The sequence below is a fragment of the Manacus candei genome, unplaced genomic scaffold (genome assembly GCF_025592945.1).
Source record: "Manacus candei isolate 608988 ecotype Guabito, Panama unplaced genomic scaffold, ASM2559294v1 h1tg000046l, whole genome shotgun sequence".
Classification (NCBI taxonomy): domain Eukaryota; kingdom Metazoa; phylum Chordata; class Aves; order Passeriformes; family Pipridae; genus Manacus; species Manacus candei.
In genome coordinates this window covers 16,216,144-16,236,570 of record NW_026138094.1, presented here as the reverse complement: position 1 = coordinate 16,236,570, position 20,427 = coordinate 16,216,144, and the positions used below count along the sequence as shown (strand labels likewise).

Below are 20,427 nucleotides of genomic sequence, written 5' to 3'. Positions count from 1 at the left end.
CTGATAACACCACGTGGCCACCACAGGCATTTCCACCAGCTGGAATAAAACATTACCCCACACCAACATCTGTGAGAGGGCTGCGAGGAGGCTGCTTCCCCCCCTGGGATGGCACTGCCAGCCCAGGGAAAACAGATCAACTCCCACAAAGCTAAAATTTCCCAGCAAAGGCCTCCAGCTCCATCCAGGAGATAAACTCCAGGTATGGCAGTGCTTGCAGGGGGGAAGCAGGGGGGTTATTTGCCAAGGCTGGGTTATCAGGGAAGCCTCTGGGACACAGATAAGGAATGAGGGCTGGTAGGAGCCTCGTGGAGGAACACACAGAGCTCACAGGAGGGTTCAGCCTTGAGCAGGAGCCACCACAGCCAGCTGGGTCATGCTCCTGCCAGGAGAGAGACGCTCCCCCTTGGGAACTAATGGACAACAAATCATCCTTCTGACTGCACCAACTTCCTTGGAAAGTCCATAAAGCTGGATGTGCATTGCTTTAGGGTCCTTCTGAAGGCACTAAGTCCTGGTTTAAGCAGTTTGCTGGGTTACCCAAACCCCAGAGAACCCCTTTGGTGTCGGGTGCTCTGGTGCTGGACAGGCACACGCGTTCCCAGGGTCTGCACAGACAGAACCAGCCCCAACCCCTGCTAGGAACTGCTGCCAGAAGGACCACGTTTCTGGGAAACTTCAAAGCCCTTCTCATTCCCCTACTTACAGTGGTGGTGGAAACAGAGAAAAAAAGATAGCTCTTGCTTTAAATTAAAGGACAGGAAAAGGACAGAATCCCAAAATCCTGAGCACTTTTCTCCTGAGCTCACAGATCTGTCCATGCCAACACCACAGAGGACAACAGTGAGGGCTGGGGCTGGCCCTGCCCAGCACTGACCCACCATCAAGCCGTGATTTTCCCGTTAAACCATTGCATCCATCTCTCTCAGCCCTTAATTTTGGCTTTTGTGGGCCCCTAGAAAAATATTTCTAACTCCCTCTCTCATTTAGCCTTCAAATTCTCTGTTCACATTCGATCCTGGCTGTTCCTTAGCAACAAGCCCCGTTCCCAGGTTCTCTCCTTTCTCTCCTGATATTTGCCTTCATGCTGAACACTTTTTGGAATGGCTGCTTAAATTAGGAGTTATCATTTTCTGGTTGAAACCCTCAACCTGTGGTTAAGCTGACCCACAGAAATACAAAAATAAATCGAGGTTATACAGAGTATGACCGTAAATCACATCATGAAATGGTTTCTGCTGGAAGGGACCTTAAAGATCATCCAGTTCCATCCCCTGCCATGGGCAGGGACGCCTCCCACCAGAGCAGTGCTCCAAGCCCCATCCAGCTGAAAACCTCTTGTTTCTGCTCTCCCTGCCCACGGAGCGTGGCTGTCACCCTGAAGGAGCAGCAAGGCTCAGAGGAGGGCACAGTTAAACAGCCCAGTGCTCCTTCCTCACTCTGAGACCTCTCCATGGGAGCTGGTGAGCCCACACAGACACATCCACGGGTTTTCCCTGTGAGCAGGAGGCACACCCATCGCTGAGGGTGTCTGGGGGCACCTTGTCCCCAGCTCCCACCAGCTCTGCCAGACACTGGGACCTCCCCGGCGCTCCTCTCACCTCGGACCAGTTCCCCACAGCCCACTGGGAGGGACAGGGCACGTCCCGGTGACAGGGCGCGGTGGCATCGGGCTTGGGGAGGTGCTGGCAGGCTGCAGGCTGCAGGGCCCTCTGCTCGTCCAGCCCCACGCTCTGGATGCACAGCACTGTCCTCTTCATCAGCCCCGAGCTGCCACACGAGGCCGAGCACTGCTGCCACTCCCCGACCCACCACCTGCACAGGGACACACAGGGAGGGGAAAGGGGACGGGAAAAGGGGACGGGAAAAAGGAAAGGGGAGAGGGAAAGATCTCAGCCAGAGCCAGCACCCACATGCTGGGCTCCATCCTGTGGCCCATCCCGTGGGGCCGTGGGGGAATGAGGATCCCAACTGCAGCCTGTGCGTCAGCCCAAGGCCAGGGAGCCCGGATGGAGGGTCAGGGATGGGTCAGTCCCTGAGTTGTGCCAGGGATGGCTCTGTGCACAGAGAGGAGCGTCCTGCCAGGATGGGACCTGCTACGCAGCTCGTAGCCTGAGGACAAGCAACACCCTGCAGCCATCAGGCAACCCCAGGGATGCTCTCATGGGCCAGCACAGGGTCTGGGATCCATCCCTGTGGATGAGGGAGAGGAGAGGTGTGAAGAGCTGCACACATCCTGGGGCAATCTGGCACGGCAGTGACCGAGGTCCCCCCACTCTGGTCACCCCCCAGGGCTGTTGGACACTAAGGATGAGCTGAGGAGGGGTGGGAAGGGGAGGGTTGGACCTGGCCGGGCAGGGCTCCTCGCTGCAGGGGCGCTGCTGGTCGTCGGGGCGGGTGAGTGCGTCGCAGAACCGCTCCTCCACGATGCCAGCCAGCTTCTCCACACAGTGCACCACCTGCCGCTGCACCCCTGCGGGCATGGACACGGGCACGGGCTCTGCAGGGGCTTGGGAAACCAAACCACCCACACAGGCACCGGCTCTGCTTTGGAAACCACACCAAACCACCCAGCACCCTCTGCCAGCAGGTGACAAGAGGCCCTTGGTAAGTCTGAGCCACCAAAACAGGGGAAAGGAAAGGAAACCACCACTTGAAGCTGCAGACCCAAATGTGCCAAGGTTCCAGTGCCCTTGCAGAGCCCCGAGGCACCAGTGCAGCTGGGGCAGAAGGGGTGACTGTGGAGGTGCTGCACTGGCCTGGCAGCGCTGCCCAGAGCCCCATCCAGCCACAGGAACCTGTGTGCACGGGGGAATTTTGGGGGCTGTGTTTGAAGGGAGCCAGCAGGCAGCACTCAGCTCTGCTGGCAGCCCCGCCCCACCACAGCTCTGGGACAAATCTCTGGCTGAAGCCTTGTGTCCTCGAAGCACTGGGGGGTGATGTGTTTAGGGGTGACCTCAGCACGCTGCCTCGATCCGGCTTTCGGCCCCGTTTTTGTAACACATACTTGACCTGTGCCTTGGAGAGCTGTCACCGACCCGCTGCCACCAGCTGAGGCTGACAGAGCCCTGCTGAGGCTGCTGAGCTGGGCTCTGGCTCAAGCACTTGGGAGCTTACAGGCCCCTGGGGCTGACCAGAGGCTCACCCTGAGCTCTCCCAAATCCATGTCTCAGCTCACTCCATTATCCAGCCCAGGGGGAGAGGCTCAGCCCTCCTCCAGCTGCTTACCCTCACCCGACTCCTGACAGATTCACTCCTGTATTTCCCTTCTGTTCTGGAAGGCAAGTCTCAAACTGTGCAAAGCAAAGCTGGTTTTAAATAAAAGCCATCTCCTGGCACTCTGTGCTACCTAGAAAGCACGAGTGTCCTTGAATTCCCCTTTCTTCCAGTGCCGGCCGCTCTCAAGGAAGTGCTTGCTTCCCCTGGCAGTGTGCCAAGAACATCCCATTCCATCAGCTGCCCCAAAAGCTGCCCCGGGGACCCCGGTGGTGCAGCGGGGCAGGATGGAGGGAAGCGAGTGTCTGACACATGGAGCCACAGCAGGCACCTTCCGTGTGCTCTCTGTAAAACCCTGGACGTGCTCCCCCACGCAGAGGCCCAGCCAGGCGGGACACCAGCCCTTCCACACTCCGGGATTTCTCTAAAGGTCTTTTGTCTCCCTCCCGACGCCGAGGAAGGCCGGGCGGTAACAGGACACCCCCGGCGGTAACAGGACACCGCGCCGGGAGCAAAGCGCTGATAAAGCGCCGGGTCCGTGAGCGCCGCGGGGGCAGCGGAGCCGTGACCTCGGCAGATGGCCCTTTTATTTCCCCCCTAAGACCCCCTGAAACCAAAGACCCGGGAATTCCTAAGGCGCCCCTGGGGATGCTCCACCTGCTCCAGCTGCCACTCCGCGGGGCGGGCCGGGTGTGCCGCGGGGTCCGCACTCACCGGTGCCACACGTGGCCGTGCAGGTGGTCCAGGAGCCGAAGCGCCACAGGAACTCGGGCTGCTCGATCTCGTTCTCGCTGTCGGCCGGGCGCTGGATCGTGTACTGGTACCGCACCCCGGGGTTGGTCTCCTGGAACAGCAGCTGGGGGGACAGGGGCCGGGCAGGGCAGGGCAGCAGGGGGGTGGCATCACACACACCCCGGGGGCTCCCCGGGGAGAACGACCTGCCCAGCACGGCCAGGTTGGACAGGGCTTGGAGCAACCTGGTCTAAAGGAAGATGTTGCTGCCTGGAGGAATTCCCTAAATTGCTGGGAACAGGCTCCCGCTGCTCCTGCGGTTGACACAAGTCCTGACAAAGCACCTCCTGCACCCACGCTGGAGAGGGCCAGGAGTTTATCCCTGTTTTTCTTAGCCTAAGCACTCCCATTATTGCCAAAGCTTTGTTGTTCTTGGAGCTTTGGCGGAAGCCAGGGCGTCTTTCCAAAACCTCTCCATGAATATTGAAACACTCTTGTCCAAAGGCTTTAATTAGGCTACGAATCCCAGAAAGTGATTCGCGGGTGCCGAGCGCGCCAGCGTTCCCATTAACAGCAGCTCTTGGAGGCAGCAAGCCCAGGATCCTGCTGCTCAGCCACTGAGGAAGGGAAGGGTTAGGGAAGAAAATCTGGCTGCTCAGGGAGGCTGAGCTCCAGGAGAGCCTGTGCAAAGGGGCTGGTGCTCCGGAGAGTGTGTCGGGATGAGCCATGACCGCCGGGCAGGGGAGGGTCCTGGGGGTCCATGGGATGCGGCTCCGTGGCCATCACTGCCCCTGCACTACACCTGGTACCACGAGGGGTTTCAGCCTGGAGCTGGCTGTGCCATCCTCTGTGGGATGATTCCCACTGGCTTCTCCAGAGCAAAGCTTGGCCCCACAGGCACAAGGATATTGACTCCAAACAGCTTTGCATTAACTGGCAGATCCCTCACCCCTGACCAGCCCAGCCAGAAGCACCAAGGGCTCTTCCCCTGCTCTTGATAAGATATGGGAAGGGCCTCAGGAAACGGCTCTTTCTCCTCACGCTCCCTCTCCCGTGTAAATATTTTGAGGAAGGCGGGAAGGGGACGAGGCTCAGCTGGAAGTGCTGTGGGCTGGAAGCGCTCGCCGGGCCGGTGGCATGTGCTTGGCTGCTCCAGTGTTGGCTCCCAGAGAAACACACTCAGCCAGGAGCTGCAGAGCCCCACCCCCTGGATGCAGGGAAGTGCTGTGACGGACAGTGGCAGCTCAGCCCTGCCCAGGAAGGCAGGAGATCCGGGGGCTCTGTCCCCCCATCCTCCCTGCAGTGTATCCCATCGTACCTGGATCCACACGGGCTCCACGGTGGGCCCTGGAGAGGTGAGATTCTCCCAGTTCCCCGTCCTCTTGTAGGTGAAGGTGGTCCCTGCCACCCTGTAGTCCCCGTTCCACTGGATGGTCCAGCCACCATTCAGGAAATACTTCTCCGGGTCCTCGCTCCGCAGCGCCAGGAAATTCCCGGCTTCTGCGACTTCTTCAATCCGGATCTCCCGGGCTCCCACAGGGATAATCCCAATATCAACGTAGCCTGGGAATGGAACCGAGCGTTGGTCTTGGGGGAGATGTGGCAGAGACAATTTGTGCCCTTGGGTGGATGAGTGTCCCCCGAGCGGGTAAAAGTGTCCCCTCTGTGGGTGCTACTGTCTCCTGGGTGGGGGCCAGTGTCCACTGAGTGCCAGCATCATGCCAATCCTTACATCTCTGTAAGGCACCCATGGGCACCAGACCCCATCTTGCACTGAGCCCAGCTGCATGCCCTGCTGTCTGAACCCAAAAAACCTGACAAACTGGGATTAAAAGCTTCCCTGGGAATGAGCAGCAGCAGCAGCAGTGACAGCAAGCCTGGCTCTGCATGGACCAGGCACTCAGTGTTTTGGGGACAGTGCTGTGCCCTTACCCAGCCCCTCGCTGTCCTCGAAGGTCTTGTGGACGGTGTGGCAGGTGGAGCCGTCCCCGTGGCAGACCCCACACCGATCCTCCACCGCGTGCGAGTCGATCTCGTAGTCACAGCCCACGTTCTGCAAGGGACCCCCGTCAGCCCCAGGGCTGGGGACACCCCCAACTCCCCTCCCACCCCTGCGAGTCCCAGGGGCACGTGGCCTTGAGCTCTAATGCCTCCCACGTGGGACTCTGCCCTGCAGACCACAGACCACCACCCACTCCCTCATTTAACAGAAATCCAACGTCTTCACGTGTGCTTATTCCATCCCAAACCCTGGGACAGTTTCCCTAGGCAAACAGATAAAGGGATCGGTTCACTGCCACTAAAGGCAGCTGAAGGACCCAGGGCACAGCTTGGCAAAGCCTCCCCAGCCACACTAGGATCTCCCAGACCATTTGCAGCATCAACTGCACCATCTCCAACGGATTCATAGAATCCTGGAATGGTTTGGGTTGCAAGAGACATTAAAGACAGTCCAGTTCCAACCCCCCTGCCATGGGCAGGGACACCTTCCACTAGACCAGGTTGCTCCAAGCCCTGTCCCACCTGGCCTGGGCTGTGCTCTATATCCTTGGGGCAGCACAGAGGCTGGAACATGTGTGTATGACACCCCCCAAGGAAATCAGGAATGCTTTCCAAGTGGGGAACGACAATGGGAACCACCTCAGCACGGGAGGGAGGGGACGCTGGTTCCCCAAGGGATGGGTCACGTGTTTTCCCAGGCAGGGCCGTCCCTGGGCTGGCTCCCGGAGGAGCAGCACGGGACCCACCTTGCAGATGCCGTTGATGCACATGTCCCGGCTGGCGTCCCGCTCGTAGCACGGCGTCCCGTCCACCACCGCGTCCCGCAGCTTCTCCGCAAAGTACTCGTGCTCCGGCCGGCAGTGCAGCTCGCAGGGGTTAACTGGGGAACCCAACAGGCACACACTGAACCCCAGCAGCGGGGGCAACACACCTCAGCCCTGCGAGCCCAGTGGGGTCACACTGCAGGCGAGTCTGGGGCACAAACAGCACTCGGACCCTCTGCGGGACCGCGTTCGAGGGTTTCTGTGTTTGAGGTCTCTGCCCTCCACTCACTGTTGTTGGGCACTGGTGTCCACTTGTAGAGCTTCCCTTTGTAGAGCATGGGGTTGAACTGGCTGCACTGGACCTGGCGGAAGGAGGGCTTGTCCGGGGGGCACAGCCTGACATTGCAAATCTGGAACCGCTTCCGCTCCCCCAGGCAGTAACGGCCCCCGTACTTCGGCCTGTCCAGGGCAGGGAGAGGCAAATCAGGGAGGCTTTGGATGAAAGAGACTTCAGAGTCATGGAATCCTGGGAGGGTTTGGGTTGGAAGGGACCTTAAAGCCCATCTTGTTCCACCCTCCTGCCATGGGCAGGGGCACCTTCCACTATCCCAGGTTGCTCCAAGCCCCTTCCAGCCTGGTGCCTGTCCTGCAGCTGCTCTGGAGGAGCTGCTCTCCATCCCACCCAGGATACCCCTCCAGCTCTGCTCCTCTACTGCCCAAGGGAACAGCAAAGCTGCCACTGGTCTTTTTAAACTAAGAGGGACTTGAAAAGCCACAATAATTTTCTCTCAGGTTCCTGCCATGCTGCCTTTTCCTTTGGCCACACCACTCTCCATGGCCCATGTCCCCACAACCTCATGAAAATTCCTTCTCCAGGACACACTTTGCTGAAGAGAATGAAGTTAATGATTATTTTGGGGCTGTGTTTACATGCCCTGCCCCGAGGGAATGTCTGTGGGAGGAGGGGTGCCCAGCACACACGTTTGCTCACTCCATCCCAAAGGCAAAGCTGGAGATTTACCTCCGGTGGCCAAAGCAAACAACTGCCCGGGAAATTCCGCTGCTTTCCCAGTGTTTGCTCTCCCGCCTGTCCACAGCTGTGTTTGGAACACTCCATAAACTACCACAGCACTTCTGCCACGGAGCTCATGTCAAACCAGACCTGGCTCTTGACCCGGGTCTGAGACAACACAGCACTTCCCTCAACAGCCCCACAGCACGTGCCAAACGTGCCCCAGGGAGAGGATGGGCAGAACACACGTCTGGGCACATCAGGAGCCCATTCCTGGGGCTGCCAGGGCTCCTCATGCCATGGAAAAGCAATTTCCCTGGATCATCACTCACAAAGCCCTTTTCCTCCCCGTCCCAGGGCACTCCAGCTCCTGGGCAAGCCAGGGCATTGGGCTGAATCCTGTGCAACAGCGATTTGGTGACCAAGGGGACATCTGGGGAGCAGATGGATCAGCCCAGAAATCATGGGATGGAGAAGGAGGCTCCTCTGGCACTGCCCGGATGCTTCCAGGCGGGAGCCAGCCCTGGCTCAAGGAATGCAGCAGGCTGACAAACTGCAGCAGGATTTTCCAAAACAACTCTGAATCAGGCTCCAAGAATGCCTGGTTTGCTGTTCTGTCACTAAAGGACACTGGGATGTGTTTTACATCTCTGAGTCTTTGCCCTTTGTTTGAGTCACTGCAACCGCTCCCTGCCTGCACAGACCGGGAGTGACCCTGGGAGGGAGCCAGAGCAAACCCGGCCTCTCCGGAGGCTCCCGGGGGTCACCCCAGGAAATAAATGCCCTGAGTGTCCGAAAGCTCATCGTTCAGCCCAATAACTGCACGATGGCACAGCCTGGCTGTGTGACACAGCTGGGGTAGGACTGCACTGGACAGATGATGGCTCCTGGCTTTACAGGGAATATGGAAGAGTTGGGTTCCTCTGCTCTGGAGCCAGGCTGGGAGAGCTGGGGGGGTTCAGCTGGAGAAGAGGAGGCTCCAGAGAGACCTGAGAGCCCCTTCCAGGGCCTAAAGGGGCTCCAGGAGAGCTGGAGAGGGACTGGGGACAAAGGGTGGAGGGACAGGACACAGGGAACGGCTTCCCAGTGCCAGAGGACAGGGTTAGATGGGATATTGGGAAGGAATTGTTCCCTGGGAGGGTGGGCAGGCCCTGGCACAGGTTGCCCAGAGAAGCTGTGGCTGCCCCTGGATCCCTGGAAGTGTCCAAGGCCAAGTTGGACTGGGCCTGGAGCAGCCTGGGCTAGCGGGAGGTGTCCCTGGCCATGGCAGGGGTGGGATGGGCTGGGCTGGGCTGCACTCACGTGGGGGTGCTGCAGTGCCTCTCAGCACTCTGCACTCCGGCCCCGCAGCTCCGGGAACAGGCAGCCCAGGAGCTCCAGGAGCTCCAACCACCGTCGATGGGCTCGGGCCGGTGACCCACAGGAACACACTCCCCGTTGAAGCACCACTGCAGAGGGACAGCAGAGAGAACAAGGCTAAGGATGCAGGAACTGCTGCCGAGTCTGAGCCCAGTGCAGGGTGCAGGGACACCCAGCACACACACTGTCCCACAGAAATCCATGTTTTGCTTGCACAGGGGTGCCTGGGGTCAGCTGGGCTCTGCCAGAGCCTGGAGCACCTCAAACAGTGGGAAATACAGAGATGCTGGGCTGTTTGGGACTTGTCTGAGGTAACAAACCCAAATCTCCACTGAGACCCCTCGTTAAGGGAATTCTCAACCCAATCTCAGCCCAGAGGGAAGAGCCAGTGAGGCTCAGTGGTGGGGAAGATCCCAGGGATGAGCACGCACCACCACAGCAGACAGAGAGCAGAACGAGCCTGGTGCTCTCCTGCCATGGTCATTAACTGCTGGCTTCACCTTCCCAAGGATTTCTAAGCTTCCCTGCAGGCAGCCCCTCCTGGGAGCAGCGGGTGTTTGGACAGAGCATGGGCAGCAGGATGAGCCTGTCCCTGTGCTGGAGCCTGTGAAGCTCCTCTGTGTGCAGGACAGGGGGTCCCTGAGGCCACAGAGGGGTCTGCTCCCCGTTACCTTGTTGTCCCCACAGGCTGTGCCATCCACAGCCGCATCCAGCTTGGAATGACACGTGTTCCCCACCGTGCACCACAGCGTGTTGCAGACGCTCTGCAGGAAACAGGTTGTGCAGGACACGGTTATTGCCCAGCCAGCCCTCCAGCACAGATTTAACCCACGAGGAGAGGGTGGCCCCAGCCAAGCCCCCACCCCAGAGATCCCGGGAGCCCCTGCTCCGCGGGGTATCCCAGCTTACATCCATGTCGTCGCAGAAGGTGGAGTAGGGGCCGTACTGCAGCCGGCACTGGTGGCCCACGTCGTACAGGACCCCCGGGGGCACCAGGGGGAAGTCCAGCACCTCCCGGGCTGGGGGGTCATCCAGGCACAGCCCCCAGCCCCGGCTGAAAGAGAGAGGGCAGGGCAGTGTCACCGGGGCAGCCACCAGGGAGGAGCAGCAGCTCATTAACGTCCCGCCGCGTGCGGAGCAATTAGCAATTAGCGATTCTCCCTGACAGGACTCCTGCTCTGCAACCAGCCCTGGAGCCGCTCCAGCACCGACGGGCACGTGTGGGTACCTGATTTTGGGGGCGGGAGCCCCCCGAGTGATCACCCCGCGTCCCCCGGGTTTGGCAGGACAGTGGGAAGGAGAAGGGACAAAGGCAGCGGCTTCTCCCTGCAGCCCCTGGGCTGGTGCCTCCCTCCGCTCCCGCTGCTTCTGCTGCGATACTTCCCAAACGTGCACGGAGTTGTCACCAGTTCAGCCTTCAGTGTTGATTTAAACAAACCCGTTTCCAGCAAGGCAAAGCCTCTGGCGAGGCCGGGGCAGATTAGATTACTCGGGTTTGTTGTGATTGGGAACGGCTCTGAATTAACTGGAAACGAGATTCCTTTTTTACCCAAACCAGCAACACGGAAACAAGGGCTGGAAGCACGGGAGAGCTCCTGCTCTGGGGTGCTGGCAGAGCCATGGGGCGATGCCAGGCAGAACCAGCACCCCCTCCTCCCTTTCCCATCCCACCCAGTGAGTTCCACGCTGGACACCTGCAAACAGCTCACACGGCTGGAGGCAGCCCCCAAAAGTCCCATGTATATCCTTACTGCAAAATACTTGTATGTCCCTATTGGAAAATTCAGGAAATAGGTTGATTTCAGCAGCCCAGAGGCTGGAGAGCCTCATTTCCAGATTCCCAACAGCAGGAGCATCCTGCCTCTCCCAGCCCAGGGGGAAGGGAAGGATGGCAGTGGGCAATGCAGGACTGAGCCCAGATGGATTGGGCATGGATTGGGCAGCTGGACACAGTGTCAGGGTGCAGCCTGTTCCAGGCACACAGGGGGTCACTGCATGGCACCCCCACAGGTATTTCCATTGAATACCAGAATCCCAAAATGGTCTAGGTGGGAAGGGACCTTAAAGCCCATCCATGCCACCCCCTGCCATGGGCAGGGACACCTTCCACTAGCCCAGGTTGCTCCAAGCCCCGTCCAACCTGGCCTTGGACACTTCCAGGGATCCAGGGGCAGCCACAGCTTCTCTGGGCAACCTGTGCCAGGGCCTCCCCACCCTCCCAGGGAAGAATTCCTTCCCAATATCCCATCTAACCCTGCCCTCTGGCACTGGGAAGCCATTCCCCCTTGTCCTGTCTTCTTTTCCCTTGCCCTGTTTTCTTTATCTGCTGGTGGAAAACACTTGGAGTATTTTCTTTAAAAACGGAAGGAATGGTGTCTGCACTGGGAGAAGTCCAGGCTTAAGCACTTCATCCTGGTTGAGCCACATGTGTGACACTGGTGCTGCTGTGCCTGTTTGGGTCCCACATGGGGCCCCACGTCCCCCCCAGACTGCCCCAACCCTCCTGCCCCCTGAGCTGCTCAGGGCACTCCCTGTGCTCCCTGTCCAACCCGGGGGTGACTGAGACCTGCACCAGCTTTCCAGTGCTCTGGTGAGAACCTACTTCTCCATGAAATGCTTTACAATCGTTCTACTGGTCTCTTCAATTGGCCAAAACACATCTGTAAGCCAGGAAAAGCTGGCCTGAGTTTCCCTCTGGCTTTGCAGGGATCTGCAGTAAATCCACTCCGCAGGGAAACACGCAGGGGTCTGAGCTGCCTCTGCCTGTTCCAGCCCTTCCCTAACGAGCTGGATGATGGAGTGGATGGAAGGATGATTAAATCCCCATCTGTGAGCAGGCTGGGAGGATCTGCAGATACATTTGAGAGCAGGATTAAAATTCCAAAAGCTCTGAGAGAACTGGAGGAAGGGTCTAGAAAGAGCCAGGACAGAATTCAATAAAAACAAAGGCAAGGATTGGAGCGACTGGAGCTTGGGCAGAATCAGCTGCACAACCAGGAGCTGGTGGAGCTGGCAGGAGCAGCCAGCCCCAGGCCCTGGGAAGAGGAGGATGATGGAAGAAGAGCTCCAGCACTGTGGAAAGAGGCTGAAAAACTGGTTGTTTGATGTAGAGCAAAGACTGAAGGGAGAAGGGACAGACTGCAGCTGTGCCAGGGCTGCAGAAATGAAGGGAGGCTGCTCCATCCACCCCGGGATCAGGGTGCAGGGAAGGCATCCATGAGACACCAGATCCTGTTTGACAAGGATGTTCCACCAGCTGGGCTGGGAAAGAGCTCGTGCCATGGTGAGTGGGGGGAACAAAGAGCCTTACAGCATCCTGCAGTGGGGAGAGGGGAAAATCCCACAACTGCTGCCTGTGCTGGCATCCCACATCAGCCTGAGCCAGGGAGGGTCCTTCCCTGGGGACACCACTGCCACAGCAGGGAAGGGACCTGTTCCAGTGCCCCTGGGTGTCTGAGCGGACCCTGACCCAGGAGGGTCTCCAGCCCTGGCTGCCCTGCAGTGCCAGGGCTGTGCCACTGCCAGGAATCACTTGGAGATCCTTAAACACTCAGCAGTGCTTGTAAAATAATAATCTTCTGTACAAGAATAATAATCATCATCTGAGAGTGGCTTTTCTCCAAACGTGAGGCCTGTTCCAAGCACAGCCAGCAACCCCAGGTCAGCAGGGTCCCATTTTCTGGCTCACTCCTTCCTGTCCTCCTGCCAACACCACATCATAACAACTCATGTCTGTGCTGGCCCCTGGCCTCTCCCTGGCCTCAGGGATGTCACAGCCAGGGACAGATGCCTGCTGGCTTCCTTCTGAAGGAAGAACTGCCCCTTCTGGGGGGGGTAAAGAGACCAAAACCCAACCAGAGGAGCACCCAGCTGCTTTGTCTCTCCCCCATCCCAGCTCAGAGCAACCCAAGGTCATCACAAGCAGGAAATTCTAAATGCAAAAGTGAAGGTTAAAAGCAGAGGGCCAAGAGCACTCCAGATACAGAAAGGCTCCATTCCTCTGAAAGCCATAAATCAACAATAATTCCCCCTGCACGGGGCCAAACCCACATGTCCCAGGCTGGGGTTTAGGAGCAGGAGTTCAGCCCTGGCAACCTCCCCACCACAGAGCACCAGCCCCTCATCCAGCTCTCCCACTGCTGCTCCTCATTGTTTTCAAACCTTCCCATAGCAAGGAAGGAAAATGTTCCTCCAGTGCAAGTTACTGACAGACGTAAATCTCTGGGCTGTGTTCCTTGGAACTTCATAACAACAGCCTGAAAAATCAGTCCTGGGTGCTAAAAATAAACAAACCCGGGGAGGAATCTGGCTGGGTCTCGTTTCCCCACGTGATGCCTCCTCAGGGTGACAACATCCAGCCCGTGCAGGGACTGCCGAGAGCATCGAGGAAACCACTCTGGCTTTGCCTGTGCAACCCCAGCCCCTGTGCCACCCAAACACTCCTGAGCCCCCTCCACAGCACGGGGGAGGCAGCCCAGGGAGGTCATGGAACCATAGAATGGTTTGGATTGGAAGGGACCTTAAAGCCCATCCAGTGCCACCCCCTGCCATGGGCAGGGACACCTTCCACTAGCCCAGGTTGCTCCAAGCCCTGTCCAACCTGGCCTGGGGCACTCACAGGGATGGGGCAGCCACAGCTTCTCTGGGTAAAAGACCCCCAGATGCTCTTAGACAGAAGCTCTTAGAGGTAAAAGCATCCCCCTGCACCCTGGCCCCGAGCTCCCCCAGCACGCCCAGCGAGGAAGAAGAGGAGGAAGGACTTACTCGAGGAACCGTGTGATGTACTCGCGGCTGCAGCGGGACCAGGTGAGTGGGGACGTGTCATACAGGAGCTGTGGAGACATGATGAAAGGTCTTTTCCCAACTGGCTCACAGTCATTGCTGCTTCCATCATGCTGAATCCCAAAACTGTGTAAGAGCACAGTCCCACAGAGGGGAGATGAGCCACGGCCACCACAACCACGCAGCCGCCGCCTCCCGGCACCGCCACACCAGACACGGCCCCGGCACAGCCCCGGGGACACGGGCAGGGACAGGGCATCCAGCACCAGGGACTGGGCAGGGACAGGGCATCCAGCACCAGGGACAGGGCAGGGACAGGGCATCCAGCACCAGGGACAGGGCAGGGACAGGGCATCCAGCACCAGGGACTGGGCAGGGACAGGGCATCCAGCACCAGGGACTGGGCAGGGACAGGGACAGGGGCCTGGCCCTGGGGGATGTTTTACTGATACCGAGGACACTGCCCCCAACTTTGTCCTGTGCTTTTATTTCCCACTGAATACTCAGGAATATTGAACAAGATCATCTAATTAAACTTACTGGTGGGTGTTTTCCCCCACACAGATGTCTATTGGGAACTATGGTGTTCAAGTGATCTTGTCAAAATTTGATTGAAATCTATTGCTGATTCTACAGACAGATCCTGTTTTAAAGCTGCTCCAAAGCCTTCCCAAACTAGCACAGGGTAATACTTAAACACAATTTGTCCAGGTTGCCTTGGATTATGTGGTTTTCATTAAACATGGGGCAACCAAAAACTAAACTCTGGAATGAAATCCCCGGGGGAGAAAGGAGGGGTTGCAGCAGTGAGGAACCACTGGGAACCTTCTCCCAACTTCCCCCCGTGCCTTGTCCAGCCCTGACTGAGCAGCGCAGAGGAAGAGGAGGAGGAGGAAGCTGGTGGTACCTGTGTCCGAGCTCGTGGGCCACGGTGAAGGCCAGGGGCAGCCCCGTGTCCTCGTTGATGTTGCAGCTCCGGTGGGGTTGGCACATCCCCGCCACGTGGGACAGCCCCAGCGTCTCACAGGGCCTGTTCATGGCAGCACAGATGTCCTTCCTTGGGCAACAGGGACAGACAGACAGACACAGAGCAGAGAGGGCGTTGGAAGGCGGCAGGACAGAGTGTGGGACACGGCCCAGACACACGGACAGCGGCCAGACAGAAGTGAGAACGGAGCCATCCAACGGCCTCCACAATGGAAACACTGACGACCTTTCCTTTCCCCTTTCCTCTCCCCGTATCCCCAGCTCATTACTGAGCCTGATTAATGGGAACTGCTGGCTGCGTTTATTCCGTTGTATAAATAAAACCGATGCTGGAATAATAAAGCAATTCCTATGGGGAAGCACAGCCCAGGGGTGCTGTGGTGCAGGGCGGCTCCAGCCACCCAGGAGGAACAACTCCATTAAGTACAAGGCCTGAAGCGCCTCATTTCTGCTACAAAGCAACTTCCCAGAGAAGATAAAGCTGTTGTGGGTTGTGAATCATCACCCAAACCACCACAACGCTGCCAAAAGCCAAGGCACGGCAGCCCGAAACCCTCAGAGCAGGGCTTGACTGTAAGGTATATAAACTTGGCCAGAGCCATGAATTCCTGTTGGCTCCATGGGAGGTCAGGGGCTTCCCAGAGGCTCCTCTGCCAAGCCCAGCCTCCAGGAAAAAAAGGAGAGTTAATCCCTGTGTACAACTCCTGGGAGGATCCAGCCGCTCTGGGGCTTGGCAAGAGGGCCACGGGGAAAACCTGGCTTGGAAACTTCAACTGGAAACCTGAGGTTTGAGACCAGTTCATAGAATCAATGAGCCCTGGAATGGTTTGGGTCGGAAGGCACCTTAAAGCTCATCTCATTCCAGCCCCCTGCCATGGGCAGGGACACCTTCCACCACAGTTCCAGCTGTCAGGAGCCAGATATCCCCAATTTCATGTTCCATATCTTAGGTGCAGGTGTCCAGGCAGGGCTCAGGCGTGGACAGTGAGGTTTCACCAGCTCCCCCCGGGATGTTCCTCTGCCTGCCCCTCTACCTGCAGCCAGGGCAGGTTCTTCCTGACAGAGCAGCACCTACAGCAGCACATCAGGAGGACACGATACCTGGTGAGCAGGACAGCGACGTCGTGGTGCAGGGGATGGGAATCTCCTTTCACATTGATGCTCTTCTGCCACTTGCAAAAGCTTTTCAAGGTGTTGTCTGCATGGTGGGAGATCTTCAGGTCCTCCTGAAAGAGAAGAAGCCTGCTGTCATATCACTGCTGGAGCTGTTTGGGTTTTGGGGTGGAGAGGGGAGAGGTCTGATCTCAGACACATGGGAGTGGAATCGGCAGTGACTGCCATCCAGATGGAACTGCTCCATGTTTATAGGTTGTAGGCCGGGTGGGAAGAAAGTCCTTTTCCTGCTTTCTTTTCATCTGTGATTCAACCAAAACATGAAATCATCCAGTAATGGGGGTTAAGAAACACTGCAGGGAAATATCCCGTCCTGGCTGGGGGCAAAGGACACAGCTGGGAGCCCGTCTGAGTGGCCTCAGAGCCACCACTGCAGCTGGGACACGGCCACCCAGGGACCCACAGCCCTCTGCTCCCACACCCATGCTGAGTTAGCACAAACCATCCTAAAACTCAGACTCAGCAGCTCCTCCGGCCACGCTGTCCCTGACTCCTCTGGCCAAGACGAGGGCGCAAATGCTGGACTTCTCTTACACAAACTCCTCCAGGCCACGCAGACGGCACGGGAGGGAGCCTGGCTTTCCAGGCCAGCTCCCAGTGCATCCCAGCCTGGCTTTCCAGGCCAGCTCCCAGTGCATCCCAGCCTGGCTTTCCAGGCCAGCTCCCAGTGCATCCTAGCCTGGCTTTCCAGGCCAGCTCCCAGTGCATCCCAGCCAGGACGGGCTGAGTCACCCCGTTTGCTCTCACCTCCTCGTGCTCCAGCAGGATGAGCCGCACTATGGCGATGTTGATGGGGTTCCCGATGCTGGCGTGGTGGAACAGCCCTGCCACCTGTGACACGGGAATGCCAAGGAAACACGGCTCAGGACAGAGCCCAGCCCCGGGACACGGCTGCTGGCACGTCCCTCTGCAGGAACAGGAGCTCCAGGGGAAGCTGCTGGAGGCTGTTGACGACATCTCGGGGAATTCCCCAAATCAAGGCAGGAACAGACACAGGCCTGGACCGAGGCCTGCGATGATTTCCATTTGCACTGGATATGATCTGTGCAGAGGCTGGAACTCATCCCGAAACGCCCGGGGAACCCCTCTGCTCTCTGCTCTCACATCAAGAGATGTGTTTAACATCTCAAAGGAATTCGGTGCTCTCTGGGTGCCTTCACCACCCCCCAGAAATCCAGGGATGTTACCTGAAGTCCTCTGCCCAATCCCACCCTTTCCTGGCATCAGCCAAAACTCTCTTCTGGAATGCAAAGAGGTGCTGCCCCGGCAGCAGAAGAGGGAACAGATTGAACCAACTCACCCTGACTTCTCTGCTTCTTCTGTGGCACCAGCAGACTCCCCCACATTCCCACCACAATCTGGTGCTCCTTCCCAGAAAAGCTGTTCCCATCTCTCCTGCTAACCCAGACAGTACCAGCTCTGGCACCAACCACCTCCCTTCCCTGGAGCATGTCTCCCTTTGGGGGACCTCCCTGGGAGGCCACTTCACCCATCCCATGGCCCTTGAGCCCCACAGGAAGGTGAAATGGTGTTGGCTGCTCTCACCTGCACAGAGGTTTTGCCCTCAGGTTTGCTGCCACCCACCCATCCTCCCATGGGGTCAGAGCACTGAGCAGGGCAGCAAAGCCAAGGGGGGTGGGAAGAGCCTGAGTGGTGAGAGCTTTGCTGAGGTCCCACCAGGGATGAGTCCTGGCAAGCCCTGGGGTCTTCTACCCAGAGAAGCTGTGGCTGCCCCATCCCTGGAAGTGTCCAAGGCCAGGTTGGACAGGGCTTGGAGCCACCTGGTCTGGTGGAAGGTGTCCCTGCCCACAGGGGGGTAGAACTGGATGAGCTCTGAGGTCCCTTCCAAGCCCAACCATTCCCTGATTCCCTGATTCCATGTGTCACACTATGGCTCTGCCCTGCCCGGCCAGGACTCACCATGTTCATCACAGTCAGCACGTACTTCTCGATGTTCTCACTGCCATGGAACTCCACCATCTTGGTGTCTGCCACCACCAGCGTTTCCACCCACTTCTCCCTGCTGATGGAGCGCTGCCTAATTCTTCTCCTCCTGTGCTGCCTCTGCTCCCACCGTTCCCTGCGCCTCTCAGACCGCTCCAGGCTTTCCTGAGATTCTGAGGGATTAGACGGGGAAAAAAGGTCTTTTTTTCTTGATGAAATGTCTGCAATTTTGATAAAATCTTTTTTTGTTTTAGTTCAAAGGAATAACCTTAGGTGTGGAGAAGACTCCACACTTAGACCCATAACTTATGTGCATTTTGCTGTGCTCTGTGCTCCAGAAGACTCTCAGCTCAGTCTGCTGCACATGAGCATGATAGAAAAACAAACAAAGCATTTGAAGTAATTTCTTTGACTGGAACAGGGCTTGCAATATTCCACAAGGAACACGGAGCCTCCCAGAGCAGAGTTTTAGGGTTTGTACTGACACGGGAATTTACAGGCAACCCTGCAGAGATGCTTGAGAAACAACCTGAGAAACAACCCTGGTGGCTCAACATTTTGGATTATCATCCCAGATCTATATTTTTCAGGGAGGCACAGTTCCCAACAGGATAAGTTCTGTGCCCCCAAAGCTGGACTGAAGTCTTGAGCCAAATCCCACAGCCATCAGCGCCCTGGGCGAGCCGAGACCTGGCAGGACAGCACAGAGATTTCCTCAGGCACGTGGAGACTGAACTCTGCTCCTTCCCAAGGAGAAACAACGGGAATGTTCAGCGGGCTGAGCAGGGGCCGGAGGCGGAGGAGAGCTCCTCACGCACACCAGCAACTGGGAATTCTCCAGTGGAGCCTTTCCCTGTGACGCTGCTCCAAGATCAAGGTCAGGGTCAGCCCCAAGCTGGGTGAAGGCTTTACAAACCTCATCCCACACAGTGGGAATCGCTTTCACGACCAGTTTGGGAGGCTCAGCCTCTCTTCCCTAACAATGGACTTTTACATTTTATGGACTATAGTGTACGTTAGCTGTGAAAGGGCGTTTGATCCCCCAGCCTGAAAAATCCCAACTATCTGGATAATTTGATGAATTGCTAATACCACTGTGACAGTTTAATCGCAGTGGCTTCCTTGGAGCTCGTTTCCATTGTGTCCTTGGCTGCTGAGCTTCCAGCCAGGACGTGAGGGTACTGCAGAGCAGAGGGTGCCCAGGGGTCCCGGGGGGCTCGTGGGGCATTTTCCTTTGGGATGATCCCTCTCAAACACTTGCCCAGCTGTACAGACAGGCTGCACCACGTACTGACAGAAGCTAAACACCACCCAGCAGCCCAGCACCATCTGGCTGTTGTGGTGCTTTGCAAAGCAAACCAGCAATACATCAGGGCAGGATGGAAGGGTGGCAGTCACTAAAATCCTACAGGCTTTGGGATTCCTTTCCAGGGCATGCCCAGCACATCCACCCTGCTAGCCCTGACTGCAAGGGAGATCCACACGAGTTACACACGGGCCATAGTACACCCCGAGAAATGAATTTTCAAGGATACACTTCAAAGTCAAGAATAGACTTGAGTCAAGAAAAGACTTCAAAGACTTGAAGAAGCTGTTAAGATTATTACCACAGATTAAATAATTAATTTAGATTATCAGAAGAATGCCTGAAAATAATCTGATCATAGCAAAAAACCCAAGTTTCTGAAAGCAGAGAGCTCCCAGAAATAGCAAACCAAGGTGTGCTGCCTGGAAGGTGCAGCTTCACTGAGGAGTACAGTGCCCTTGAGCTGCTGGGGATGGACTGAGCCTCAGTACTCGAAATCCTGCATTTGGGAGTTTATCCAACCCATGTGCTCTGGACAGAGAAGGAGCCACACACTGCCTGCAGCAGGAACTCCCTGGGCAGTGACTGGGTTTCACTCCCGAAGTCCAATGCCCCAGCAGGTCTAAACTGAAGTTTTCAAGGGAATGAAAGCAAAGGCTCAACCTCCCCATCATCTCCCTGCTTGCAGCAGGGCTGGGAGGAGAGGAGAGCGAGAGGCACACACTGGGGTTCAGCACACACTGAGTCACTGGTGGCACCAACATCGCCAGAGGAAGGGGCAGTACCTGGCACGCCGCAGGTTTCCCGGGGGGCTGGGGGGCTCCTGCCCTGCTCTGCCCCGTCCTTGGGGGCCTGGCGCTTGTATATCCTGTGGGGCTGAGCTGCCCCGTCCTCCCGGGGGCTGCTGGCCACCGGCTCGATGAAATAGTCCTCGTTGAGGAGCCGGAACACGCCTTTCTGGCAGGAGAGACAAGGGGGCACTGTGAAGGCACCTGCACTGAGCACAGGGTTACACTGAAGGGCCTGGGAGTGACCACTAGAATCACAGAATCCTGGAATGGCTTGGGATGGAAGGGACCTCAAAGCTCACCCCATTCCATCCCCTGCCATGGGCAGGGACACCTCCCACTAGCCCACGTTGCTCCAAGCCC

At 57.6% G+C, this 20,427-nt stretch overlaps 1 protein-coding gene across 1 annotated transcript in view; it reads right to left on the bottom strand.

Annotated features, from left to right (window-relative positions):
- ADAMTS7 (ADAM metallopeptidase with thrombospondin type 1 motif 7) overlaps positions 1–20,427 on the bottom strand; it is a 35,939-nt gene that overhangs the window by 13,430 nt on the left and 2,082 nt on the right. The window contains exons 3-18 of the mRNA XM_051796837.1: positions 20,062–20,233; positions 17,947–18,143; positions 16,774–16,857; positions 15,955–16,079; positions 14,774–14,923; positions 13,849–13,992; positions 9,994–10,138; positions 9,756–9,848; positions 9,028–9,173; positions 7,003–7,172; positions 6,696–6,829; positions 5,881–6,001; positions 5,267–5,511; positions 3,931–4,072; positions 2,347–2,473; positions 1,602–1,815 (exon numbers count right to left, since the gene is read on the bottom strand). Coding sequence (XP_051652797.1) covers positions 1,602–1,815; positions 2,347–2,473; positions 3,931–4,072; positions 5,267–5,511; positions 5,881–6,001; positions 6,696–6,829; positions 7,003–7,172; positions 9,028–9,173; positions 9,756–9,848; positions 9,994–10,138; positions 13,849–13,992; positions 14,774–14,923; positions 15,955–16,079; positions 16,774–16,857; positions 17,947–18,143; positions 20,062–20,233 — 2,409 coding nt within the window. The remainder of the gene's footprint in view (positions 1–1,601; positions 1,816–2,346; positions 2,474–3,930; positions 4,073–5,266; positions 5,512–5,880; positions 6,002–6,695; positions 6,830–7,002; positions 7,173–9,027; positions 9,174–9,755; positions 9,849–9,993; positions 10,139–13,848; positions 13,993–14,773; positions 14,924–15,954; positions 16,080–16,773; positions 16,858–17,946; positions 18,144–20,061; positions 20,234–20,427) is intronic.